General features: G+C 47.8%; 1 protein-coding gene across 2 annotated transcripts in view; it reads right to left on the bottom strand.

The window, feature by feature from the left end:
• Positions 1 to 14,378, bottom strand: part of ATP6V0A4 (ATPase H+ transporting V0 subunit a4) — a 68,038-nt gene that overhangs the window by 3,877 nt on the left and 49,783 nt on the right. For both annotated transcript variants that reach the window (XM_010356306.1, XM_010356307.1), the window contains exons 18-19: positions 11,908 to 12,024; positions 6,860 to 6,977 (exon numbers count right to left, since the gene is read on the bottom strand). In XM_010356306.1, coding sequence (XP_010354608.1) covers positions 6,860 to 6,977; positions 11,908 to 12,024 — 235 coding nt within the window. The remainder of the gene's footprint in view (positions 1 to 6,859; positions 6,978 to 11,907; positions 12,025 to 14,378) is intronic.

Raw genomic sequence — 14,378 nt, 5'->3', positions numbered from 1 at the left:
TCTATGTTGGCCAGGCTGGCCTTGAAGTCCTGGGCTCAAGTGATCTTCCCATCTCAGCCTCCCAAAATGCTTGGATTACAGGCAAGAGCCACCACACCAGGCTATAAATGCAGATTATTTGTACATTATAATCCTAAATCTGTACATCCTATGATTCAACAACTCTACTCCAAGGTGGAGAAGTTTGACACATGTACCCTAGGGCATTGCACGAGATTGTTTCCAGAAGCTTTGTTCCCAAGGGTGGAATTTCCATCAAGAGGAAACCAGACAAACATGTGGAGGCATATTATTCACCAAGGAAAGTAAGCAAACTATAGCTACTGGTGACAAAATAAACAAATCCTGGTAATACAATTTACATGCAGAAAAGCAAAACAATACAATTTGTTAGAGATCGAATGTCTGTGTCTCTCCAAAATTTATATGTTGAAGGCCTAACCCCCAAAGTGATGGTATTTGGAGATGGAGCTTTTGGGAGGTGATTTGGGTTAGGTGAGGTCATGAGGGTGGGGCTCTCATATTGGTATTAGTGCCCTTATAAGAAGAGACACCAGGCAGCTTTCCCCCTCTCTCTCTGTCTCTTTTCCCCTCTCTCCACCATGTGAGGACACAGGCAGAAGGCCGCCATCTGCAAGCCAGGAAGAGGGTCATCACCAGAACCCCACTTTTCTTGCTCCCTGATCTGGGGCTTGCAGCCTCCAGAACTGTGAGAAAATAACTGTCTGCTGCTAAGTCGCCCAGCCCAGGCGGTTTTATCATGGCAGCCCGAGCTAAGACATGATTCTATTCACATAAATTCAAACAGATGCAAAACTACACTAAATTGCTAAGGGATAAAACTATGTTAAAAAGCACAAAATTTGCTATTATAAAAGTCAGGAGTGTGGTCAACACCATGTGAGGACACAGGGAGAAAAAGAAATCCTCCTGCCCCAGCCTCCCAAGTAGCTGGAACCACAGGACCACACTTGTATTTTTTTTTTCATTTTAATTTTTGTACAGACAGGGTCTCGCTACATTGCCCGGGCTGGCCTCCAATTTCTGGCCTGAAGCAATCCTTCCACCTTGGTCCCTTCTTTCTTTTTTTTTTTTTCTTTTCTTTTGAGACGGAGTCTCGCTCTGCTGCCCAGGCTGGAGTGCAGTGGTGTGACCTCAGCTCACTGCAACTTCCGCCTTCCGGGTTCAGGCAATTCTCCTGCCTCAGCCTCCCGAGTAGCTGGGACTACAGGCATGCGCCACTACGCCCAGCTAATTTTTCTTTATTTAGTAGACATGGGGTTTCACCATGTTGACTAGGATGGTCTCAATCTCTTGACCTCATGATTCACCCGCCTCGGCCTCCCAAGTGCTGGGATTACAGGTGTGAACCACCACACGTGGCCACGGCCTCTTCTTTGACCAGGACGTGGTTACATGAGTGTTTGCTTCACAGAAATCCACTAGGCTATATATACATTTTATGCATTTTTGTAAACATGCTAATTTTTCACAGTAAAAGTATTTTTAAAAAGACTAAGATCCTAACCATATTTCAAAAAATGTTTGCTAATATTTATTCAGTCACTGCAATGTACAAGGGCACATGCCAGGTACTGAGGGCATGAGGTGAATTCAGCCTCACTCTGGAAAGTGGCTCTTTTCACTCTTCAGTGGTCACGGGTCCCCTCTGAAATCTGAAGAAAGTCATGATTCCTTTCTCCAGAAAAATGCACACAGAGACGCCCAACAACATCTTAAATGTAGTTTCAGGGGATTTACAGACAGCCTGAAGTTCAGCCACAGACTCCAAATAAAGAGCCAAGTCAGAGGAATTCAAAGCGGTTTACACATACTATCTCAGTAAGGCCCGTATCAACCCTATAAATTAGGTTTTATGATGCCCGTCTTATAGATAAGGAAACTAAAGCTCCGAGAAGTTCAGGGACAGACATCACACAGCCCTCTCTGGCCTGTTCCGGTGACACCACCCCCCCTCCCTCACTTCCCTACCCCTTACCTTCTCAGCTGTTTCCCACGCCCCCAGCTCTAAAGGTCTTTTCTATACTTCTTGCATGCCCATGGAGTCTCTCAAAGGCTGACAGTGGGGAATGTTTTAAAAGGCCCTGAGGGGAGTGAAATCCAAGAGGAGGGAGGTCATGGATGGGTATCGGAAAAAACCCAGACTTGTAGCTGAGCTCCTGCCTCCAGCTAACCGCACTACAAAGGCTCTCACTGTCCAAGCTATGCAAGTAAGGGTCCATGTTTAGGTGTCCCTGGGCACGCAGCACGTCAGACTGCTTCTCCCCTAGTTATCATGCCCAATAGCCTGGGAAATGCACCTGTCAGGGAAATACCATCACTACATCCTTGGCTTGAGGCTTGAAGACCCCCGCTAAAAGGTCACCATGATGTGGCCCAGAGAGATAGAGGCCTGTCACTTGCAAGTGGCTATCAGAACATGACAAAAGCAGAGACATAGAATGCAAGGAAGAGGGTCCCTGTTTGCTTGCTGCCTCCCAAGTTCTGGTTTTCTACCGGCTACAGTGGTGCAGAGTCTCTCATCAATGGGAACAGCTTCACCCCCGTGTGGTTAGACCCACACTCGAGTGCTTAGCATTCGTGTGATCTTCACAGCTCAGGCTATGTTCGTTTCCTTACATAAACTCACATCCACAGACTTTCACATGCACACGAATGCTGAGATGCACTCAGCCCTGCAAGTACCCGCAGCACAGACACCCACAAGCATGTCTTTACTCCTGTGCACTGGTGTGCATTTGTGTGAAGTGGCTATTCCAGGACTGTCACTCACTTTGTTCCTTTTTTTTTTTTTCTTTTTTGAGACAGAGTCTTGCCGTGTCACCCAGGCTGGAGTGCAGTGGTGCGATCTCAGCTCACTGCAACCTCCAGCTCCCAGGTTCAAGTGATTCTCCTGCCTCCCGAGTAGCTGGGATTACAGGTGTGTGCCACCACACTCGGCTAATTTTGTGTTTTTAGTAGAGAGGGGGTTTCACCATGTTGGCCAGGCTGGTCTCGAACTCCTGACTTCAGGTGATCCACCTGCCTTAGCCTCCCAAAGGGCTGGGATTACAGGTGTGAGCCACCACCCCTGACCCCACTTTGTTCCTTAAAGTGGATCTTAGCACTTCAAGTCATCAGTGGTGCTAATGTTGGTCTTCAGCTCCAACCTCAGCAGTAGTTTGAAGGACTTGCGTCATACCAGGGATGAGTCTAAATAAGACAGGAGGAATTTTGGCCAGAGGACACCCCAACACATAGTGCCAAACTCTGGCCCAGTGACCTGAGATTTAGAGGGTAAGTTGTTATTGCAACAGAGTTTAGCGTAGCCTGACCAGTACAGGAGGCTAACTACTAGAACCACTGATGAAAGCCCCGGCACACAAAGGTTAAATTTCTTGTGTAAGTTACTCAGCCAAAAGGACCAGAATTTAAGTCAGTGTTTTAATTTTTTCCCCCATTCTTCCACATTACCTCTTTAAGCAACTGTGTTAGTATGGCATGGAAGCCACGTCTAGCAGGGACTTCTAGAATGACCCAGTGGGTGAACCAGGCCAGGCAGCCATGAACCATATGGGTTTTCAGGAATCAAATGACGCCCTCAGTGTGTGCACGGGCTGGCCAGAGGACACCCTGACACATAGGGCCAAATGCCGGCCCAGGGACCAAGAATATCAAAACTCCTCCTCCTGTCTTATCTAGACTCAGCCCTATTGTGACTCAAGTCCTCCAACTACTGCTAGGGTTGGAGCTGAAGACCAACGTTAGCACCACTGACTGCATGAAGTGCTGAGATCCACTCTAAGGAACAAGTGGGTGACAGTCCTGGGATAACCACTTCACATGAATGCACAACAGTACACAGGAATTTTAGACATGTGGCCAGGTGTGGTGGCTCATGCCTGTAATTCCAGCACTTCGGAAGGCCGAGGCAGGCAGATCACGAGGTCAAAAGATCGAGACCATCATGGCCAACATGGTGAAACCACGTCTCTACTGAAAATACAAAAATTAAAAAAAAAAAAAAATTAGCTGGGCGTGGTGGTGTGCACCTGTAGTCCCAGCATCTCGGGAGGCTGAGGCAGAAGAATTGCTTGAACCTGGGAGGCGGAGGTTGCAGTGAACTGAGATCGCACCACTACACTCCAGCCTGGTGACAGGGCGAGACTCCATATCAAAAAAAAAAAAAAAGACATGCTTGTGGGTGTCTGTGCTGCAGGTACTCGCAGGGCTGAGTGTATGCATCTGAGTGTTCGTGCACATGTGAAAGCATGTGTATGTGAGTCTGTGTGAGGAAACAAACACAGCTGAGCTGTGAAGATCACACGAATGCTGAGCACTGGAGTTTCTACTGGAAATGAATAATCACACACTTTTACTGCTTTCGCTTCTATCCATTCAGCACACACCTTGGCCTGCCTTCTCTGTTCTAGGCATTACGCTCAATGCCAGGAATGCTAAGATAAAAGTCAGGGTCTTTGCTTTCAAGGAGCTCATAGTCCAGTAGGGAGACAGGCTCATCAAGACAATTATAATTGAAGCTAGGTTAAGAGCGTGCCCCAGAACCACAGGCAGGCATCTTCCAGACTGGGGGACTAGGAAGGAAGATTTCCAGCTGAGTTATGAAGAAGGAATTAAGTATCAGGTGGAGAGAGTTAAAGAAGGGACTATCTCAGGCAAGGGGGCTGCAGGGGCAAACACCCAGAGGGGCCCAGGGAGTCCTGCATCTTCAGGAGATAGTTCTTCAGGCCAGGCACAGTGGCTCACACCTGTAATCCCAGCACTTTGGGAGGCCAAGGCAGGAGGATTGTTTGAGCCCAGGAGTTCAAGACAAGCCTGGGCAACATGGCAAAACCCTGTCTCTACCAAATAAATAAATAAATAAACAAACAAACAAATAAATAAATAAATAAAATTAGCCAAGTGTAGCAGTGTGTGCCTATAGTCCCAGCTACTTGGGAGGTGAAGGCAGGAGAATTGCTTGAGACCAAGAGTTTGAGGCCAGCCTAGGCAACAAGGCAAAACCCTGTCTCTACCAAAAAAAAAAAAAAAAAATACAAAAATTGGCCCAGGCATTGGCATGCACCTGTGGTCCCAGCTACTTGGGAAGCTGAGGTGGTAGAATGACATGAGCCTGGGAGTTCGAGGCCATGATAGCGCCACTGCACTCCAACCTGGGCAACAGAGGGAGATGCTGTCTCAGAAAAAAAAAAAAAAAAAAAAAAAAAGCGCTCCGCAGGGCCACTGCATATGAAATGGATGGGTCTGGGGCGCTGGTGGGGCACTAAAGAAAACTGACAAGAAACAAGACTGGAGAAGGACCCAGAGATCAAGATGGGGCTTACGAAGTGAGTTGGTGAGTCAGAATTCCTGACGTTAGGCAACCCCAGGGCTCAGATCTTTATCAAAATTGTATTTCCAATGCCTGAAATCCCAGCACTTTAGGAGGCAGAGGCAAGAGGATCCCCTGAGGCCAGGAGTGTGAGATCAGCCTGGGCAACATAGTGAGACCTTGTCTCTTTTAGATAGATAGATAGATAGATAGATAGATAGATAGATAGATAGATAGATAGATAGATAGATAGATAGATAGGCGGTCAGATAGATAGATAGATAGATAGATAGACGGATAGATAGATAGATAGATAGATAGATAGATAGATAGATAGATAGATAGATAGATAGATAGAAAGAATTGTATTTCTGGGTCTGGCCTGACTGACCCTGGACTGCTGTGAATTCACAACCGTAGTGAGCATTTCCCGAGGGTCAGCTCAGTGGGCAGCAGACTGACTCCCAGCAATGCTCCTAATCAAGGCAGACCTTCACTGAAAGGTCAGCACCTTGCAGGAGGACATGGTAGCCTGAAAAAACATGTTCCCCCATCCCCAAAGATGTCCACATCCTAATCCTAATAACCTGTCAACATACTATATTACATAGCAACAATGGCTTTGCAGATAAGATTAAGCTAAGAATCCTGAGAGAGGGGCGTTATCCTGGATTATCTGGATATGCCCAGTGTCATCACTAGAGTCTTTATAAGAGGAAGGCAGGAGAGTCACAGTCAGAGAAAAAGGAGATTTGATGCTAGAAGCAGAGGTTGAAGTGATGCAAAGAGGAGCCGCAAGCCACGGAATGCAGGCAGTCTCAAGAAGCTGGAAAGGCCAGGAAACTAATTCTACCTGCAGCCTACAGCAGGAGCACGGCTGCCCACACCTTGATTTTAGGACTCTGGCTTCAAAAACCAGAAGATACCAAATTGTGTTGTTGGTTGGTTTTTGTTTGTTTGGTTGGTTGGTTGGTTGGTTTTGAGACGGAGTGTCACTCTAGCCCAGGGTGGAGTGCAGTGATGCGATCTCGGATCACTGCAACCTCCGCCTTCTGGGTCTGAGCAATTCTCCTGCTTCAGTCTCCCGAGTAGTTGGAGTTACAGGCGCCCGCCACCATGCCCAACCAATTTTTGTATTTTCAGTAGAGGTGGGTTTCACCATGTTGGCCAGGCTGGTCTTGAACTCCTGGGCTCAAGGAATTTGCCCAAACTCTGCCTCCCAAAGTTCTGGGATTACAGGTGTGAACCACCATGCCTGGCCAAATTTGTGTTGTTTTAAGCCACGAGTGTTTGTGACAATTTGTTACACAGCAGTAGTAGACTATTAATACAGAGGGTGACCACCCCAGCAACGTGCAGCCAGACCCACAGAAAAGGCACATGTGCCTGGGAAAGAAGAGCCATTCTTTCGGCAAACATCCACAAATAACTCGGAGAAGTCACCTTTACCTCCAAATACATTGCACCTGTTTCCCGGGGTGTTGGGGAGAGCTGACCGCGCCCCTCTCCCTTGGGCTGCTCACTCACGTGCATGAGCCAGGCTGAGGGCCCAGAGCCGCAGGTAGGAGGCTGTGTTTGAAATGCAGCCCAGGCAGTACTCGATGGTGTGGATGGCTTGGTGGACAAAGATGTCTCCAAAGTTGAACTGGAAGACAGAATTGTTTATTTTACTTCATTGAGAACTTTCTACACAAAAGTTATAACAAATGATGTGAAGATGAATAAGACATGGGCTTTGTTGTTCAGACACTTTCAGTCTAACTAGGGAAAAAGAAATAGTAATAGACTTAGAGAAAGAATTATCAGCACAAAGTCGTATGTTATGTGTGTATTAATGTTCCCCAGCAATAGCTGAAAAAAAAGCTCAAAGACGACAACTGGGTGGTAAGGGGAGATGAGATTTGTGCTGTGCCAGGAAGGCTGGGTAGGGATGTGACTTGAAGGAGAAGAAATTGTTCCTGAGGAGGAAAAGGATCCCTGGTTGGGGAAAAACACGTAGCTGGGAATATCACCAAGTCAAGTTGGAAAGAAAACAATTTGGCTGGAACTGGGAGCTTGTTTAGACGAGGAATAGAAGACAGTGCTCCTGTGTGGAAGTTTCTAGACAGGCAAGCTATGGGTAAAGTTGAAGAAACAACCAGGATTCACTGAGGAGCCACAGAGGCAGGTTATTCTGGTAGCATCATGGTTTAGAGAAGGAACAGCCTTAAAGTAAAAAAAAAGACAATTTGGTTATGAGCTCAGTAACACAGGAAAGAAGTAAATAACAGAACGAAGACAGCCGTGACTCATTCTCCCCTCATGCTCTCTGATGTGACAGATAATTTTTTTGAGGGGGGACAGGGTCTTGCTCTGGAGTGCAGTAGCACAATCATAGCTCACTGCAGCCTTGCCCTCCCAGGCTCAGGTGATGCTCCTATCTCAGCCTCCCAAGGAGCTGGGACTACAGGCGTGCATACCCGACTAATTTTTGTATATTTTTTAGAGACGGGGTTTCACCATGTTGCCCAGGCTGGTCTGGAACTCCTGGCCTCAAGCAATCTGCCTGCCTCGGTCTCCCAAAGTGCTGGGATTACATACGTGAGCCACTGTGCCTGGCCGTGGGGGACAGTTTGACTGGTGCTGTACATGCCCTCAAGTTGCTCACAGCTTAGTCAGGAGAATATGTAGAAGGGCTCCCTGCCACACTCTGAGAAGCGCAATGACCAGGGCGTGCAGTAGTATCACGGGAACACAGAGAAGGCCCCTTACCCACTCAGGGCCAGGGAAGGCGGGGCTCTTGAGGCTCCTAAGCCCAAGCAGCTGGAAGAATGGCATTGACAGAGGAGGTGGGCAGCTGGCTCTCCACATGCTGAGTTGCAGAGGGCAGTGGGCCTTATCAGTAGATGCTCCACACATGGGAGCACAGGTGGAACTACGGAAGCCCCGAAGCAAAGTTCAGGCTGAAAATGGACTCCTGAGACTGTATCTGCAGGAGGACGCAGGGGGTCAACAAGGGAAAGAGCAAGGAAAGAGGAGATCACGTCTGTAATCCCAGCACTTCGAGAGGCCAAGGTGGGTGGATCACAAGGTCAAGAGATCGAGACCATCCTGGCCAACATAGTGAAACCCTGTCTCTACCGAAAATAAAAAAATTAGCTGGGCACGGTGATGCGTGCCTGTAGTCCCAGCTACTCGGGAGGCTGAGGCAGGAGAATCGCTTGAACTCGTGAGGTGGAGGTTGCAGTGGGCCAAGATCGCACCACTGCACTCCAGCCTGGCAACACAGTGAGACTTTGTCTTAAAAAAAAAAAAAAAGAAAGAAAGAAAAAAAGAAAGAGGAGCTCCTAGTCTTGGGAAACATCTTCATTCAGAGATAACAAAACAAGGCCAGGCACGGTGGCTCATGCCTATAATCCCAGCACTTTGGGAGGCCAAGGCAGGTAGGTCACTTGAAGTCAGGAGTTTGAGACCAGCCTGGCCAACCTCTCCTAAAACTACAAAAATTAGACAGGTGTGGTGGCGCATGCCTGCAGTCCCAGCTACTTGGGAGGCTGAGGCAGGAGAATTGCGTGAACCCGGGAGGCGAAGGTTGCAGTGAGCTGAGATCGTGCCACTGCATGCCAGCCTGGGTGACACAGTGAGACTCTGTCTCAAAAAAAAGAAAAAAAAAAAGGAGACTACAAAACAAGAAACTGATGAGGAAAAGGAAAGATGAAAGAAGCTGGAGCAGCCACGCCGCAGTCAAGGGTGTCTGTGGAGGGAGACATCCTGGAAGAAATGCGGGTGCAGTCACTGATGTCAGAGTTTATGGGGACAAGACAAAAATGAGAACCTCAATTCAGCAATGAAAGTAGCTGTGAGGAACTGAAGGGACAGGGATGGGCAGAGATGGAGTGAGTAGGTAGAAAGAGTCAAGGTAAAGAACTGCATAAGAAATAATTAAACTTGGCCAGGTGTGGTGGCTCATGCCTGTGATCCCAGCACTTTGGGAGGCCGATGCAGGAGGATCACTTGAGCCCAGGAGTTCAGAACCAACCCGAGCAACAAAGTGAGACCCCGTCTCTACCAAAAATGTAAAAAATTAGCCAGGTGTGGTGGCTCGCACCTGTGGTCCCAGCTACTTGGGAGGCTGAGGCAGGAGGATCGCTTGGGCTTAGGAGGTCAAGGCTGCTGCGAAGCCATGATTGTGCCACTGCATGCCAGTCCCAGCAAAAGAACAAGATCCTGTCTCAAAATAGTAATTATAATAATAATAATTAACCTTACTGAACAGGTCTGGCTTTGTCCTGGCTCCTGGGAGGTAACCTCTAAATCACTGGCATTTCCAGTGTGAAAGGGTCTTTGTTATTCAAGCTGGGCCCCTGGGACCACACCTGATCGTTTATGCTAATGCAGTGGCTCAAGTTGGGCACCTCATATTTGACAGTCTGGCCACACCAGAAAGACCAACCACATTCTTAGACAGTTGGGACTGATCTGAAAGGTGGGAGAGAGCTGGGGACTGAGTGCAGCAACTGCTGGAGCTGTACCCATCAATCAATCATCAGTCACTCAATTAATCAATCCTGCCTGCATAAGGAAACTCCAGTAAAACTTTGGACACTGACGCTTGGGTGACCGGCCTGGGCTGGCCATTCTCTGCACATCTTGCCACACATCAATGTGCCTCCAAGGACACAGCTCCTCATTTGGAACTCACTGTCCCAGATACTGCCCTATCCTCTCTGCCTTTCTGGTCTGAATTCTTTTGCTACAAAAGCGGTAAGTGGACAGGTATGGTGGCTCACACTTGTAATCCCAGCACTTTGGGAGGCCGAGATGGGCAGATCACCTGAGGTCAGGAGTTAAAGGCCAGCCTGGCCAACAGGGTGAAACCCCATCTCTACAAAAATACCAAAAAAAAGACTGCACCCCTAACCTTGAGTTTGGCTAACCCTGGTGTGGAGAGAAGCAAGAAAGGAACTTGAAAGAGAAACAGGAGGAGGCACACATTTGCCTGGAGACGGGAGACCCATGCATGATTAGACCTGGGAGAAAGAGGTCCATGAATGGAGACTGAAGTTGCCCAAGCACGGGCAACCTGTTCACGTTGGAAGTGGCAGGTGGAAATTGTCTGGATATAGATTAAGGGTAGGAGGAGAAGAGATGAGGGAGGTTGCCCTGGACAGGCCAGGACTTGAGGAGTCAGAAGATGCGTGGGTTGGATTCTAAAACATTCCAGCAGGTCTGACAGACTTGGTAATGTCAACAGCCACTACTGTGGATCACTCTGTACCTGGAATTTTCTTGGAAAGAATTTTCATGATCGAGATTTTTCATTAATTCTAATTAATCAAGATATATATGCATATTTTTTCAGACAGAGTCTCTCTGTCGCCTAGGCTGGAGTGCAGTGGCACGATCTCAGCTCACTGCAACCTCTGCCTCTCAGGTTCAAGTGATTCTCCTGCCTCAGCCTCCCCAGTAGCTGGGATTACAGGTGCCCACCACCATGCCTGGCTAATTTTTGTATTTTTAGTAGAGACAGGGTTTCAACATGTTGACCAGGCTGGTCTTGAACTCCTAACCTCAAGTGATCCGCCCACCTTGGCCTCCCAAAATGCTGGGATTACAGGCATGAGCCACCACACATGGCTATCTAGAGAAAACTTTTTAAAATAAGTAATTAATACCACAAATGGAGCTATTTATAGCACCTGTGGCCCTCATGGGAACCTAGTCCCCACTCCCAAATTAGAACAGAGCTCTGGTTAAAGCCTCCAGCCTGGGATTCACAAATGTGGCTGACTTCGGTCAACACATGGAACAGACAGCTGCCTTCATCTGGAAGGATGTGCCCTGGGCTCCTGAGGGGCAGTGGCTGTCCTTGCACAAGCAGAAGCCGGGAGGGATGAGGGAACAAAACAATATACGAATTCACGTGAGAGGCAGATAACATTATAAAGAGATCACAGGGGGCCAGGCATAGTGGCTCACACTGTAATCCCAGCACTTTGGAAGGCCGAGGCAGGCAGATCACCTGAGGTCAGGAGTTCAAGATCAGCCTGGCCAACATGGTGAAACCCCATCTCTACTAAAAATACAAAAATTAACCAGGTGCAATGGCAGGTGCCTGTAATCCCAGCTATTAGGGAGGCTGAGGCAGGAGAATCACTTGAGCCTGGGAGGCGGAGGTTGCAGCGAGCTGAGACTGGCTCATTCCAGCCTGGGCAACAGAGTTAGACTCGATCTCAAAACCAAACAAAAAAGAGAGATTATAGGGGTGTGGTGTTGAGCCAAGGAGGCCTCAGTGACACGCAGGACCTTCTATGTTACTAGACGGAGGCTGATAGTCACCTGACACATACAGATGCAGCAGTACTTGGACTAAAATATTAAAATGTGCCCAGATTGGTTGATAAATAGCTGTTCTGATCCTCTTAGACTAGCTAGTGCGTCCCCTTCCCTGAGACCTTCACAGCCTCCCAGGACTCAGCAGTGGCAGGGCTACTGCGCCGTGGGGCCCTCCAGACCCGCCCAGCTCTACTGCCTGTGTCCAATCTAGAATCTGTATAAACTGGGGAGTCTTCCTCAGGGGCTCTTGTCCCAGATACCTCTTCCCCATGGTCGTCCTGAGCCCCGTGGGCAGAAGTCCTCTGGCCAGAACCGCTGGAAGGGCTGGAGCTGTCACCTTCAATGTTTTCGGTGGCATCTTCTTGGATCCTGGATGCCTGCAGCGGACAAGCAGGGAAATGAGGAATGCACTCAACTCACCCTAAGAATTCTAACATATATAAATATAAATAAAGGCTCTCCTCAAACACTATGTATGTACCAGACATTGTTCTAAACATTACACTATCTCACTAAGCCCTCACAACAACCATTTTATATAAGCACAATTATCACCCTATTTTCTAGAGAAGTAAGCTGCAGCACAGAAAGGTTAAGAAATGTGCCTGGGAAGTGGAGGTTGCAGTGAGCCAAGATTGCATCACTGCACTCCAGCCTGGGCGACAGAGTGAGACTCTGTCTCAAAAAAAAAATAGAAATGTGCCCGGCTGGGCACGGTGGCTCACGCCTGTAATCTCAGCACTTATGGAGGCTGAGGCGGGCGGATCACTTGAGGTCAGGAGTCCAAGACCAGCGTGGCCAACATGCTGAAACCCCGTCTCTACTAAAAATACAAAAATTAGGCCAGGCACAGTGGCTCATGCCTATAATCCTAGCACTTTGGGAGGTTGAGGTGGGTGGATCACCTGAGGTCAGGAGTTCAAGATGAGCCTGGCCAACATAGTGAAACCCCGTCTCTACTAAAAATACAAAAAATAGCTGGGCATGGTGGTGCGTGCCTGTAATCCCAGCTACCCGGGAGGCTGAGGCAGGAGAATCACTGGAACTCAGGAGGTGGAGGCTGCAGTGAGCCGAGATCACGCCACTGCACTCCAGCCTAGGCAACAGAGCGAGACTCCATTTCAAAAAAAAAAAAAACTTAAAGGCCAGGCACAGTGGCTCATGCCTATAACCCCAGTGCCGTGGGAGGCCAAGGTGAGAGGATCGCCTGAGGCCAAGAGTTCAAGATCAGCCTGGGCAACATAGAGAGATCCCATCTCTATAAAAATACAAAAATTAGTTGGGCATGGTAGCACATGCCTGTAATCCCAGCTACTCGGGAGGCTGAGGAAGGAGAATCGCTTGAAGCCAGGAGGCAGAAGTTGCAGTGAGTCAAGATTGCACCACTGCACTCCAGCCTAGGGGACAGAGTGAGTCTCTGTCAAAAAAAAAAAAAAAAGGAAGAAAGGAAGGAAGGAAGGAAGGAAGGAAGGAAGGAAGGAAGGAAGGAAGGAAGGAGAGAGAGAGAGAGAAAGAAAGAAAGAAGGAAGGAAGGAAGGAAGGAAGGAAGGAAGGAAGGAAGGAAGGAAGGAAGGAAGGAAGGAAGGAAGGAAGGAAGGAAGGAAGGAAGGAAAGAAAGAAAGAAAGATGCCCAAGATCATACAGCTGGCAAGGCGGGTAAGTGGCAGAGCCATGATTCAAACCCAGTGCCTGACTCCAGTGCATGTGCTTTTTCTCCACAATGCTCCAGAATGTGCCAAATTATGCAGTCTCGACAGTAAAGCAATGCAAGTGCAAAAGTGCCTTTCCATTGTTAAAAGAAATACACACGGTCATAAATCATCAGTTGTACCTTCCATGTAGCCTTGTGAAATTAACTATAAAAATAGCTTAGGAAAAACTCATGGAAAAAAAATCTAGGCATAGTCACCATGCAACTTGGTCTGGTTTTACCCCTAAGTTTGAATGGCATATTTCTTTCAAGTCACCATGAAGCTTAATGTCCCATGTCCAAAATTTTTCTAGAATGATTTCATGGGAGGGGTATTGTAATTAGGCATCAACGTATCTGGATTCTTTCTTTCTCTTTCTTCCTTTCTTTCTTTCTTTCTTTCTTTCTTTCTTTCTTTCTTTCTTTCTTTCTTTCTTTCTTTCTCTCTCTCTCTCTCTCTCTCTCTCTCTCTCTCTCTCTCTCTTTCTTTCTTTCTTCTTCATGGGAGGGGTATTATAAATTAGGCATCAATGTATCTGGACTCTTTCTTTCTCTCTCTCTCTTTTTTTTTCGAAGGAATTTTGCTCTTTTGCCCAGGCTGGAGTGAAGTGGTATGATCTTGGTTCACTGCAACCTCCATCCCCGGAATTCAAGAGATTCTCCAGCCTCAGTCCTCCTGAGTACCCAGGATTATAGGCACCTGCCACCACGCCCGGCTAATTTTTGTATTTTTAATAGAGACAGGGTTTTGCCACGTTGGCCAGGCTGATCTCGAACTCCTGAATTCAGGTGATCCACCTGCCTCGGCCTCCCAAAGTGCTAGGATTACAGGCGTGAGCCATTGCACCCGGCCAGGGCCCTCCTTTCTTTAGCAGGTCTGCACTTAACATTTGCAGGGCTCTGGGCAAGAGTAAAGACGGTAGTTCACATGCCATATGTTGAAATACGTAAAAGTTATACATCAAGCCAACAAATTCCTAAATAAAATAGGTTCCATGCTTGAGCCTAGGAGTTCAAGATCAGCCTGGGCAACAAAGTGAG

This window comes from Rhinopithecus roxellana, chromosome 6 (assembly GCF_007565055.1).
Source record: "Rhinopithecus roxellana isolate Shanxi Qingling chromosome 6, ASM756505v1, whole genome shotgun sequence".
NCBI lineage: Eukaryota > Metazoa > Chordata > Mammalia > Primates > Cercopithecidae > Rhinopithecus > Rhinopithecus roxellana.
The sequence above is the reverse complement of the archived record's forward strand: the minus strand, read 5'-3'. Positions and strand labels throughout refer to the sequence as shown.